Source organism: Prorops nasuta, unplaced genomic scaffold, assembly GCF_024137725.1.
Source record: "Prorops nasuta isolate Cenicafe-Biocafe unplaced genomic scaffold, Cenicafe_Pnas_1.2 PNAS00021, whole genome shotgun sequence".
Taxonomy (NCBI): domain Eukaryota; kingdom Metazoa; phylum Arthropoda; class Insecta; order Hymenoptera; family Bethylidae; genus Prorops; species Prorops nasuta.
Window position 1 is genome coordinate 820,727 of NW_027116818.1, and position 14,307 is coordinate 835,033.

General features: G+C 39.4%; 1 protein-coding gene across 11 annotated transcripts in view; it reads left to right on the forward strand.

The window, feature by feature from the left end:
• LOC136780859 (guanine nucleotide-releasing factor 2-like) overlaps positions 1-14,307 on the forward strand; it is a 40,865-nt gene that overhangs the window by 7,394 nt on the left and 19,164 nt on the right. Inside the window, exons 1-2 of one of the 11 annotated variants that reach the window (XM_066739418.1) lie at positions 9,330-9,683; positions 9,772-9,969. The exons of 7 other annotated variants lie outside the window; for them this stretch is intronic. Coding sequence is in view for 1 of the 4 variants with exons in the window: in XM_066739413.1 (XP_066595510.1) it covers positions 772-850 (79 nt within the window). In the remaining 3 variants the exon portion in view is untranslated. Of the gene's footprint in view, positions 1-511; positions 851-9,329; positions 9,970-12,760; positions 12,777-14,307 lie in introns of those variants that run through there. 3 more of the 11 variants (XM_066739413.1, XM_066739417.1, XM_066739421.1) reach the window with 3 other exon arrangements.

A 14,307-nucleotide genomic window follows, 5' to 3' on the forward strand; every position in this document is an offset into this window, starting at 1 on the left:
TAGGTTATTGAATTTAGGGGAGGAAAGATTAGATTGCTAAGTAGAGTCAAGAAGCACGTGTGCATATAGCAATGGTGCCTGTCTAGCTGGGGAACTGGGAAAGCTTCTCTCTGTAGCTCAGACGATAGTTACTCATTCGTGCTGTCAATCATATTAAGCAGCACGTTCACGTGGGTACCCATTAGCACCTCGTCGCACTCCTGGCGTCACGCGTACTCACGCGTACCTATGTACGCCATCTCTATCTATATATAGTCCTATATAGCATACATCGACTCGCTCGTGATTTCCCTCTGGGTTAGCAACACGATGCAAATTATGCTCCCTTCTCGAATCACGACTACGTCACAAGACGAATAATAATACCATAAATCGATTGGGGTATCTCATCTGGACAATCCGAAACATCATGGAAAACCTCATCGTTTTTTAACACCACGTTGCACTCGTCTCTCGAAAATATTCGCAAGTTATATAAGAGCGTTTTAAAGAGCTTTCTTGTACTCGGATATCTTCGATTCTATTGGAACTATATCTTCAATATCGCTTTAAAGTCTAAAGTGTTCGATAAGATTCTTCATTATCGCTGATTCGTATCACGAAAAGTGTCAAAAGGTATTATTATTGCAATAGAAGTCTACGCTTCGACATTTTGCTCGAGAGAGCCAGTAGCGAATTTCTAGGTGTAGCGAACTTTTTGTCTTCTCTTCACGGTTGTTTCGAGTTTAAATTAGTTTTTTTCATCCCGTAGTTGTTCACGAGATAATAGTGATGGATAAGTTTTTCAGAACGTTCTTCGGTTCATCGGTCACTGTCTGCGATAGGATATTTGCACGAGTATTTCTACTAGGTAAGAGTATCTGGTTCTGTGTGTGTATTTGTGCGAGAGAGCACATCTCGTCTCCAAAGCTCAACCCTTTGGCAATATCCGCTGCAGCGAAATGCCATTTAATACCTTGAATCTCGCTCGGTGAATCTCTATTTGTAGACGCTTTGCTCTATGCAATTATTACTCTGTTATACTCTCTGTAACTGTTAATAAACAGGATAGCGTGAATAACTGGAATTCGACTAATGTAGAGATAATTAACACAGGTTGAATCGCGTTGCCAGTGCAGCACGAAACGTATAGAAATCACGAAAAATAGAGAACTTTCTGCGTACACTCGTGTTTCTTTCAAAAGTCCACTGATAATCTCTGCTTTAATCCAATTTGCTGAATGAGAATATAAAAAAGAGATGACTTTATATAACGTTGTAATAATTTTTTTAATTATAAAATAAAGCGAGTACCCATCTTTTAGTCGGATGTATTGGATAATCATTTAAATATAACGTTTACCCTCGTCAATAATAATGAACTATAAGTGCGAGTGACGACTTCTATTGGAAAATTTTCTGAGAAAAGCGAGGAATTTTGGCAAGAGTAGCGTAAGTCGGATGAAATATTGCACCGAGGTGGAAGAAAATACAAATTTCCTCTAAATCATATTATAATGGAGAATAAGATATTCATTTTACGTCGAAGAGCAGTTCACTCGCTGTACTTGAGTTTCTTCTCGCATTTGGTAAGAGTAATACCCCACTTTTTTACAGAGTGACAGATATTTTAACTCGCTCAGTAGTCGCGAAACACACTGGAGATACGATCTTTCAGCTTGCCCGTAAAAGCTTTCCCTAGGAAAATCCTCGCAGACCTTTAATCCATGCTTCGTGATGCTTCCAACAGCAGGATTTTCATGAATAATTTTTGTTTGGAACGAGCGTAATACCGATGTCAATAAAGTGGAGCAGAATCCGCTTCGCGCGCACACACACACAGACTCATCTGATTACGAGCCGTATTTTTATATATGTAAAATATATAAAAAATTGCATTATCAAAGTTTTACGCGTATTTAAGCATTTGGATAAGTTTCACGAAATTCCTCTCCCGATGTTAATGGAAGAAATAGTATTTTCTAGAGAATTTAGAACGCTCTCTTTTTTTTTTCATCAAAGTCGTCGCGTGGGAGAGAAGCCTCTGAAGTATTTTTCCAGCGTGAAAAAAAGGTCGAGTGTTGATGGTATATTTACGCGGGGACGACACACTGAAATGGGGATGCGTTATTGACATCGCTGACATTATAGCACAAGCGACGCAGCTATATATATACGTTTCTCTTCCAGCAATAAAACACAAAACATTATAACGAACGCATTTGTATCCTTGGTAATTGCAATTTTTCTAACAAAAAAATCCTATAGAAATGTGGAAGCCATTGAAATGGTTGGCAACGCGCAATTATCGATTGCAATTAAACCCTTGCAAATTAGAAGAAAAATATTCGTGAAAATCCTGATCATTGACGCGTGAGACTGGTAAATTCGCGTTAACAATTGAGCAGAATTTTTGGAACACGTTGAATGACCTTTGAACCTGGGAGGGATTCTGCGTGCGTTCGGGCAGCTGGATAGGTCATTTCCGTGCGTTGGTGTGTCTAGGGATACCCAAGTTACTGACCCTGAAATGGGTCACGCTCCATTTGCAAAAGGAATCGCCAATAAGATAGCTCGAGAGATCCGTTTTCCTACAAAAGCAAATCCCGTTCTGTGGACTAAAGAATATTCACTAGTCTCGATAAACTTTTACATTTTGTACATCCGGTCGCTCAGTTATTCCAAGCCAAAAAAGAGGTTTTTTGCAAAAGGCTTTTGTTGCTTTCCACATAGTATACTTGTCCCCGATGCGCAATGGTCTAAAATAGATTCGATAATAAATATTTACGATTGTTTCTACGAATCGCTATTGTAACTAAAAACAATTACCCTTTCTGCGCGCGTTAACCTAATTACGCAAAATTGCTATACTATTATTATTATTCTGTTTCTTTCGGCAAAGGTTCGCGTTAAAAGCGCAGGGTTTTTGCTTTAAAGAGATATTTAATGGTGCAATTGGTTGCTCGCGAGCGAGGCGTTTGCTAGTATATTTTTGTAGATCGTCTTGGTATGCGTTGGCGTGGTTCCCTCGGATGTAGTCGAGTGAATAGCTGGTACGCATTTTAGTATCGAAGGGGTTTAAGCCGAAGAATTTAAACGTTCGAAATGTCTGTAAGTATCGCGTAGATCTGGCTTGGCGCAATTTGTTGGAAAACGTTCGATCGGGATGTTTAGGATTTTCTTGGCTAAACTCTTTTAAGGAACATGTATGAAGAACCTAAAAATGAAGCCTAGCTTAATATCGAAAGTAATCTCACTTTGCCTATATTAACAACTAATCACATGCCGATTGTACGCCATCGTTTTTTTAGAAATTTTTCGCCTTGATCAACTTTATCTGGCGGTCCCTATATATATATATATATATATATATATATAATATAGGCCTGCACACTGAAGAGCATTGGACTTACCTAATAGCGGGCATAGCGTGACTGACGAAGATGTATTTGAGAAGGATGTATTATATATACATCCATAGCATAGTATAGATACTGGGCTGCTGGGGATGAAAGCAAGGGTTGCCTTGAGATGCGAAATTCCTCTTGCGGCCATAAGAAAAAGGAAGCAGGCGAAACCTAACTGTAAATGGAGAAGCCGCAGGCCGTTTTCGCATTTCTTTCTTTCTTTTCCATCGAAATAAAAGCTTTTTTCTTTACCTCCCCCCCCCCCCCCCCTCGAGTCGATTCTCATTCATGCGAGAACTTCCAGCCAAGTGAATTTTGCACTGCGTTTTGGCATACCGCGATACCCGATATGCATTACCCGATATATTTCACTTCTTCCTATCGTTATTCGAAAATAACAGCTTTGCAAGAACCTTATTGATTAAGACGCGGGAAAGGACCGGCGCATATTAAATAAAATGATCTCGATGCTCCTTTGTGATCTTTTGTAACTATACACCAAAGGAAAACTTTTATTTCTCAATTTTCTGCATTAAAAAAGAAAGCTTTCAAACTCCTTAATATTTTGTCCATTTTTATGAAATTTCTTTAGATTTATTCGATACACGATATAACTTATTTGACCTTCGGGAGATTCGTGAAGCGATGCTACAGTTCAAAGGTTCTTATTAGTATGTGCAGTTGAATTCTGATGTTTCTCAAAGGAGAATGTATGCTAGGTGTCCTTTTTAAGAAAAGAGAATAATTACAAAATTTTAGAATTAAAAATATTTTAATTGAAAGGATTTTTCTTTAAGGGTCGGAGATTTCATAGATACTTATTAATTAGCAAGTTTTAGGATTGGACAGAAATTAATTGCACAAGTGTTATAGTGTATTGGGAAAGTCAGAGTGAATGCGAATTCGTAACATAACATAGGAAATCTTGTATTACCGTCTGGTATGCATTACTACGGTCAATGGTAATGACACTAGCTCTAGTTGTACGTGCTTGCCCATGCTTTCAGAATAATTTACACACTCGAATAAGACGATACCAGCTAAGAGAGTTACGTGACCTACCATAATTCTATTACATTTATTTTTAAAATTAATAGATTTCAGATTTAGATTAATTTAATGATTGCTGATATTAAGAGCAGTGATTCAAACTCTATTGAGGCCTTATGTAAATTATCTCTCGACGAACAAGCCACGACACAGTGTTTACTTTCCTTTATTGAAATCCTATCTGCTTTTTGAAGAGTAAATATTGAAAAAAAATTGCAGAAATAATTAGATTTTTCTGACGAAAAATATTGCAATGTTTTTTCTACCTTATCGTCGAATCGTATATAGATAGCATCGTTTTGATAACGTTTACCGAGTTTTCCTTACACTGTGAAAAAACAAATTATTACGTATTGAAATTTATAACAATAACAGATTATACTCATCAATTTTTAACGAATTACCAGCAATTAAGAGAGAATTCGTTGAATCTCTTTTATTTCCATATAAAGCGATTAACGAAACAGCTTCGTACTAGTTAATTAAAAAAAAAAAAGAAAAAAAAACTGAATATACGAGGAATATTGTGCGATTAAGAATTGGAAAGATGAATGAATTTGGAACGAATGGGAAGGGCTAATTTCGATGGGATGTTTCGATTAGACGAGTCCAAGATAGTCCCGTGACGTAGTTGCAGTATTTTGTCTCTGAGAGTGGCAACGTTTTTCACTAATCTTCCTTTTGTACATGTATTAGACGACACATGCATATACGTGAACCACTAAGGCAGACACTATCGCAGGTATAGGTACACGTGCCTCGGTCAACCACGTAATGGCTTTCGATTCGATGAAATATCTCGTGATATGTTGATGGACGTCGACGCATTAATGGATTGGCTAACGAGAGATTAGTTCTTTTTCTGCAATGTCGATACACAAATTCCCGTCAATGCGATTTACCACCGGATTACGTTCCTTCCATTAACTCCTACTCCACACACGCGTCAGAGATTATCTTTTATTTTGCAAAATCTCGATACTTCAATTCCCACTAAAAGCGAGCTACCATCGGATTACGATCCTTTCACTGGCCCCTAAAACTTCTCTATGAATTGCACGAAATTACAATCTCCATTGTTTTATATTCCATGGTTGGATTTTTTGATAGAATCAAGGGAAAGAATTCTATAAAATTCAATGCATCTTTATTGGACTTTTTCCATCGTTTAAATATATATATATGGAAGAGGGGAAAGTTTGTAGTACAGTCCATGAGCCAGGTCTCTGGAACGTTCTCTTGAACCATCGGCAAATATAATAAGCGAAATTGCAGTTGGATTTATACGAGCTGTAAGATACTTTCTGGTCATAGTGTAGGGAGAGAAGTGCGCTGCAGGCCAAGTAAAATCGATGGCTACGACTTCGATTGCCTCCATGAGACTCGATTAGGTCCTTTGCCAGAAAAAGCAAAACGCGCGCGTCTCTTCCTTTTTATCCCCCACCACTCCCCCCAAGAGTTTTCCATTTCATTTCACCATTGTGCCTTGCCAAGTTTTCAACGGTCCTTTTGCCAAGGGTGTGCCAACTTTGAACCTCTGCGCCCTGTATATACTGTAGTAAAGGTCGACGGAACAGCGTTTTTTCTATAAAGAGATAAAAATAATAAAGAAGAAATTATATAAAAATATGTAAGCTTCGTTGAAAAACGTAAATATATTTCATATGTAAATATATACCAATGCGAAAATTAATCCGAGGTTTTATTATGGTGGTAGTAGTGAGAAAAAGGGGAGGAAATTTATTCTACTTAGCGCAGCTTTGAAGTCTTGAAACGTGCTCGTCGATAATGAGGTGTCTGTTGAAGCACGTTTTACTGGGCCGCTGATGGAAAGGGGTAAAACGTATACGCGTCATTCTCGAAAACGCCACCCAATGCGTTGTTCCATTTCAATTCAAAAGAGGTTTGCGCAAACAAGTCTCGTATATGCACACACACACACACGCGCGCGCGCATTCCACATTCTGCAAATTGCTCCAAGAGATCAAACGATATGACGATTCAAACAATTTCGCGCAAGATAAAGTTTTCCAATCGTATCCGAAGGCCCGCATGAGAGTATCCTCGTATTTTCCTATTGGGCCGATTTTTTCCCTGTATATAAGATTCAATTATTCGTCTATGGAGAGGCCTGGATATTTTTTCACCACGGACATTATTGTCGCGAGAAAAGTTTTTATTCGACACCGCCACGCCAGTTTATACGGTGCCTCTCTGCATGCCAAATAGTTTATTTCGTTATATTATTCGCTTTGAAAACTGAAAGGACAAAAGTTTCGCCTCTCACGCTCGTTGTTCGGCTCACTACTACAATTGCCCGGCGCTATGAATAAAATTATTGAAACTCGACAAATGAATTCTACTGTAGGTAAAAAACTTTAATTAAGACTCATCAGTGCGATGAGATTAAATTTTATCTCTGTATATATATATATATATATATATTTAGTATCGGGGACGAATGGTAAAAAGCCTATTCGAATTGTGTCGTTATAGTGCAAAAGTTTTTTCATTAAAACTTTGAAAGTGGCATTTTCGTAGCTTTTTTTGTAGGCCATTGTCCAAAGATAAATCACGCTCTGTTTGATTCGTTCTGTCCTAGTCTAACAAGGAATATGTTGTGTTGCTTTGTACGCAACAGGGAGGAACTTTTCTCGCGAAGGTTGTGTGGTATGATACAAAAGGAAAAATTAAATGCAGTATATTCTATGTTCTTTTTCTTATATATTGTATATCTTATGAAAGTCTTTAAAAGGACAAATGAAGAACTGATTAAAAATCGTTTTCACCGGATTAGTTTAAGCGAGTTTAGGACTTTCTTTTGGTCACCGTTGTAATTTGCGTATTAATAGGGTAGTGCGTCGGTTTACAGGGGGTTGATAAACGCTCTTTACAAGGGGTGGCTCTCGAGGCTGCCGTAATTAACGCTGAAATATCCAAGCGTGGAATCAGTACTCGTTGTGCCTTTTCGTTTGAGTGTGTGCACGTGTGAAAGTGTCAGGGGACCTTGAAAACGTCAGTTAGCATAGTAGAATAGTATAAAGGTGGGTCCAGAGACATGTAGGGGGACAGTGTAACGTAACTTTGCTGTGTTTAGACGCGAATTAACTTTCTCATTGTCGTTTTGTTACGAAGTTCCTATAAAGCAGCGTCCAGACACGGTACGTAACAAAATTGTTATATAGCGATGGCCAGTCTGGGCTCACTTTGAAACGTGCACCTTTAACTACGAACGTTCTCCGATCAAAATTGTAGATTTTTTTCATGAAATTGATAAATTCATTTTTTAACGAGTCTGAACGACATAAATGCAATGACAGTAATAAAAAGTTTGATACGCTTGGTAGCGTAACAAAACTACGTTAATTTTATCGTTTATCTGTACACATTAGAACTAAGCAATTCCAAAGGTCACGCTTATCATTCGTAGTGCAGCAGAAAAAAGTTTCTCGATCGAAAGCAACGATTTTAACACTAATAATAGCATCGAAGATTTTTACACGAGTTTGTTTATATTTTAATGTTGAATATACCAGCATTGGTATATTAATAAATGTGACTCGAAGAGGAATATGGCTGTAATATCGAAGCAACGTTGCCGATCTCGCAAAACAACTTTGACTCTTGACCTTGACTAACGAGGGCCAGCAGCGTCTCCGTGGAATCTAAAAATCGGAGAGGAGCGTGTATCCGAGTCACGATTGTATGGTAAAAAAAATGAGAAATGTCTACTTTCTCGCAAAGCTCTCGTGAAAATCTCAGCGACACGAGGAATCGTTAATTTATAGTAAATTTTCAACGCTGCGACCTTGAATCTCGAGAAACGACTGCAGTCAGCTGCAAAGTGTTGCGTAACAACGTCGTAAGGTGATACCTATTTCCCTCGAACCTAGACAATACTCGATAAATTCCTTCGTTGTAAGGGGAGCTGGTCGACACTGGATCCCAACTTGCGCAAAGTTCTTTCACATTTTTGTTAATGTTTCCACGTTACTTTCATCCTCGCGTTGTATATATTCCGAAAGTGAATAAATATTAAGAAGAAAAATTCTCAATGTAAGCTACATAGCACATTTATTAGAAAAACATAAATGTTTCCTTCAAATAGGCCAAGGAAAATTGCAGGATAATTATGACGTGACGATATATATAAGTAAAAGAAATATGACCTCGAAACTTCTTGCTGTGTGCATTTTGTCGCTCTTAGGATCATTGGATGTAGTTACTGAAAGTTGCGCATAGTACAGAGGGAATTCCAACTAATAAGTAAGAATGACACTCGGGTCTTAATTTAGTTATACGTGATAGCGGCGCAAATAAACTTCTATGAAAGCAGCCATTACGGGTACACTTGGCGTTAATGCGTTCGTTAAAACGAGACGAAAGATGAATTGAAATGAGCAACGTGCTTATTGGCTGGATTCTTTGTACATGTGTACAGATATACCAGCCTTCTTGGCTCACGTTCCTAAAATGCACTGAATCAACAGGACCACTCGAGTGTAAATTATAAAGCTATTGAAATTATTAAAGAAGAGATGAGCTAGATTACGTTGTGTATTTATCAACGCTTTTAGCTTAAAAGCAGGTTGCAGTACGGGAGAAGAAAAATGGCCTTCTAAATCTGCTGGATCTTCAGCATCGCTTATCTGGAAGGAGATATCGATTGTGAGATATCGGAATATCTATGAGGAGGAGGAGGAGCAGCAGCTCGGCGAGTTGAAAGGAATTCGATTGCAGGAGATTCGAAAAGAAGGTGTCGAAAGTTGGAAAAAATGTATCTGGATGAGGATAGAGAGGGATGCTGAACGGAGATTCGGAACGACGCTGATGAGAGAGAGAGAGAGAGAGAGAGAGAGAGAGTGGAAAAACGGGAAAAGGGATCCATTCCAGACTGTGTCGAGCGTTATGGAGGAAGAGGGAGAGATAGGAAACTAGCCGGGATCCCATTGCCAGGGCAGCACAGCAGCAGTAGAACTGAACTTTCCTGAACTTAGTTAGCAGTCGACGCGCACACACCACGCGCTACGGACGTTCCACTCCTCACCTCCGCAAACGAACACGGTGTGTCGCTCTTTGCATTCGTTCGCCCCTCGCTTCCCAATCATCGTCGTCGCGTCGTGACTCTAGCGCGGAACACGGAAACCGCAGGTTTCCTCCCGTAAATCCAGCCAGCCACGGCCCACGACATCAGTTTTTTCCACGCGCCTCTGCCGGAAACCTCGCCGGATCCACATGTTTCCCCCGGTCCGAGCAAACGTCGCCTAATTATTCTCACGATCCCTATATACTCTCTGGTGCAGCCTTTAACACACAAGCTCTTATTTCTATATAGTTGGATTCTTATATACGATCGTCGGTGGCTGCTGACTAGCTAGGAGTCTTTTGTACCAGAGGGAGCGAACAATTTTACCGGGAAAACTCATTATAAGATGCTCTTTGATTGTTCGGGTTGGTGTCATTTGAACGATACGTAAAGAGATACCTGAGGAATTCCTTCGAGCTGATATTATCGAAACCCGGAAAATCGAAGGTAAGAGTGTATAAGCATCGATGCATCAGCTTTATATTCGTGGAACTGCATCATCGAGATTCATCGGTGTTTCGACTATTTTCTATTTTTGACCAACGCCGCAACATCGGCAAATCCATTGCGGCCGACCGAAACTCTATGTTAAAATCGTGAGGACTCGTTTAATGGTTTTGCCGTAACGGTGGGCATTTTTTAAAAGGATATTTATATGCTTGAAATTGTAAAGGAATGGTTCTGTTGGTGGAATATAAATGCATGCGTGCTCGTGGTATTTGTTTTTTCCAAACTTTTAAACTGCAGTCACGTAGGCTTTTTTTGGATTTGGGAAATAGCGCCAGTGTTGATTGTTCGATATTGTATCGAATGTTAAATTGTTTCGCGATAACGAATTTACTATAATAAAATTTTATAACGTTAGCTTATCTTCAGTCTTATGCATGACCGTGTTATTTGCGGAGATAGAGAGAGAGAGAGAGAGAGAGGGGGGGGGGGGGAGAGGGAGAGGGAGGAAATGGGTAAAATGAGAAATTTATAGTCATTGTGCATGATCGTGAAAGAAGAGAGAAGACCAGTGGTTGAAATTAGGAAGTCATTTCAATCCCGATAAAAATTTTGGTCAGGGCAAGCAAAAGTGTACGATCGATTGCAATTCTCTACAGATTTGGAATTGTTTCGCAAAGATGTTTGCTCTTGGTCATCCTAAAATCATACCAGCTGTTCTTATAAAAAAAAAAAAAAAAATGATACTTTATAAAAAATATATCAAGAGGATCAATAGAGTCTCGTGTCGAGTAATAAAAGCTAAGCTGTACGCGAACGAGACACCGAGTATACTTTTCTCAAGGAGCCCAGCTTTTAAATCCATTTAAAGAAGCTTAAATCAGTATTACACCGGTATGTTAACAAGTAGCGAGGATTGTACTAAGCTGATCGAAAGGTCTTTATGATTCTACCATGAATACTTAAACCGACCCTGAAATAAAATATAAAAATTACCGAGCACTAAAAGCACTATAAATAGCCATTTCTCACGAGAACAGGTCGCAAGGTATCCTCTGGCTGGCTTGGGGATCTTCGCAATTTAGTCCGAAGAGGATCTTCCGGGACCACGCGTTACAACCCTGATCCGTGGCTTACGCGACCGCCTCATGAAGGCCCGCTTCACATCGCTGGCACGACGAAGATGAAGAAGCGGGTGACGCTTCGTTTCCCTGTGCCAGTCCCATGCACACAGTCTTATGACACGGGAGGGACGCGTGACGAATTCTCGATAGACTCGACGAAGAAGCAAACACACACCGTAGTCCCTCGGGTTTATTAATAAGCTCGTATATAACAGTTTGGACGTGACGTGTGCGAAAAGGACGCTCGCGTCTCCGAAAGAACGCTGACCTTGACGACCTTTGCTATAGCAGCTATATACCAAACTCTTCCGATAAATCACGCAGCTTCTTCTCCCTTTGAAAGCTCGTTTAACTGAGCTTTACCGGTTACGCGATTACACCTGGGTGAGCCATTCGGGTGTGTGCCGTGATGTATGACGCTGTATTCCTATATACTTGAAATCTATTCTTTCCCTCGTCCCCTTTTCCGCGCCCTGTATAGCGAGCCCTTCTATCCGGAAAAATCCAGCAGCGGTATAGGAAAATTTCCATCTCGGTACTGCGCATATAAAATTCTCTCTCGGGTCGTTGTTGACTGAACCGTCTTATATCAGAGACGCCATGCCATATTGACAGCGAAACCGCGTCTCTCTAATAGGAATTCAGAGATGAGATCACGACGAATGCTCCGGGATGTAGGCGGGCGGTCTTACGATTCAACGAGGATCGGAGCGAAGGTCAAATTTCAGACACGTCGCTAATTTCTCTCTCTCTCACGCCCTTTCTCTAAACTTGTTTGATAATTATCTATACGCCACTGTGCTAGCATACCAATAAATAACATTAACGTATCTTATCACGGGACGAGGTCTGTATTTGCCAATACGGACAGAATCCGAGGCGCACTTTTCTTTCTCTCAAAATCACGAATGCTCGTTGCGACAAAAATCCACCGAATAAGCGGCGGTTACTTTCCGCCAACTTGAAAATAAGATATATTCATCATAAAACTGAGAGATTGAACGAGTTTTAATTGGGAATATTCTAGACGAGTCCTAACCAATTTGTTTTCGGATCAGCATTTCGCGAGGTATATCGCTAAGAACGTTGAGGAAAGTCTCCTTGAACTTCCGTGTATAAGAAACGACAATTTTTATTTGCGTCGCGCCAAATAAATTTCCCCTTTATTTACATTCATTGCGCGCCTTTTCCTTAACTCGAATAACTGACAAACGACACTTGTTAGTTCAGATGCATCGCGATAATTCGTGACGCGACGCTACAAGTTCTCTAAAACTCTTCTTAGCTGCTACAGCATTTTCTTTTGCAAGTTTGCTTCGACGCGAGGGGGGCCTGGCTGTTCATAAATTTTCCACGTGAGTATTGATCGTTTAGCCATAAATGCCAGGTGCACCTGCACTCTCAAAAAGTTACTTCTAGCACGGGTTATTAATGACCACCGTTGATCCAAATATTTATAGGTGTATTCCATGCGCGCGTGAGTCGAGTCCAAGTTCCACTGATGGATGAGTCAGAATCCTGGGGACCTGGAAGACACGCAACAGTAGCGCTTTTATTTAGACTTTGGAGAACCGATCGAGAGTTGGCTCAAACTTGAAGAAGGGTGGAAGGTTTCATAGGCATGCTCTTCGCACTCGAATCTAAGAGTCTAAGCTGTTTACATAATTCTTCATCGAACGATCGGTACACTCATGCTACCACCATATACTTCAAACCGATAAAGCTTCTTTCTTTCGCCATTTCACTTCTTGAAAATAACCTTGACTCAACTTTAGATACACACGTACAAATAGGCCACACACACACATACACACGCATGACAGTTTTTTCCCACTTCTTCAACTACGTCGCTCTTATGTTATCTCTTTGATTCTACACTCTTTCGTTATTTGCTTTGCAAATAATTAAGCTCTACTCTACATTGCACACAACCTAGTTAATTTTTCTTTCCTTATTGGTTATAGTTTTACTTGGAATGCTTTCGAGTTATAATCGTATTGTGCAATACAGACAATAAATGTATTGATCCGATGCCGATGCAAATTTCGTGCGTCCTCGTGCTAAGAATCGCCTAATTGATTTGAATTATTAAAGTTTATTCCAACCGAGGCGTTTGCTATGCAAATAATTAAATCTCGTCGTACAAATCAGCAGTTGAATCAGTTTTCCAGAAAGGATAATAATTTTATTTTCTCTCCCTTGCGTCCTTATCGTTTCTTCTCTTTGTTATTGTTATTATCCTTCTTCTTATCACTTTTCTCTCGTTTCTCTTTGAGAGTATCGATGAACGGAATTAACGTTTCATTCGATTAATTGCATGAAATTGTCACGAGCTAGCTACATTGACTCTACGTACTTCTGATGTTTGATTAGGAGAGTTTAATTAGCTGGATGCTTCCTGCATGAGTTCAACGACCTCGTACAATACCTGCTCTCTTCCATAATTAAAACCTAGAGATCTAAAAGCTTTCTTAAATTCGTCCAACGTTCTTTTGGAAACTAAAGCAAGAGATAATTAAATTGTAGCAAAGGAAAAAATAATAGGCCGGATGTAGAATATCTTTTAGCTTTATTCGTGGAAAGGAAAATATTATTTTGATGGAATGACGTATTTTTAGAGTTATAAGGATCCCTTTTTTCGTTGCTAGAGAAGAATCATTTGGAAGCTTCGTTAAACCAAGAACTGCCTTTCATCCGATTCACTTGCATATAGATATATGGATGGTAGCACACACGGCATGGTGTATACTTCCCACACACGTGTTACGTCATTATGACGATAGTTGGTACATACGTGCGTAAATCAATGAGGAACGAATAACACTAGGACCCTCCGTAGCTTACTAACAGTCAAAGAAAAATTCCTAACGCAACAAAGACTCTCTCAGCGCGTCCAAATTATCTATACTTCGTACGCGCGTGTAAAATATTTTCTCAACTTTTTTCCGGCCTGAATTTAAATTAGTGCGGTAGTTTTTTTTTTTGTTGTTTTTTTTTTTTCAGTAATTATCTCTGGGACTCTCGATTAATTATAGAAAATAATAAACATGGCTTTAGATTTGTTCATTACCTTTGCTTTATTTGTTTAATTTAATAATTGATAGCTCAAATCTTATTAGTCAAACGGAGTAGCGAAGATAAGGTGACCGTTCACGTTTAACAAGCCACTGTAACTAACGATGCTTTGTGAGAAAACTGGGTGTGTCTGCTAATA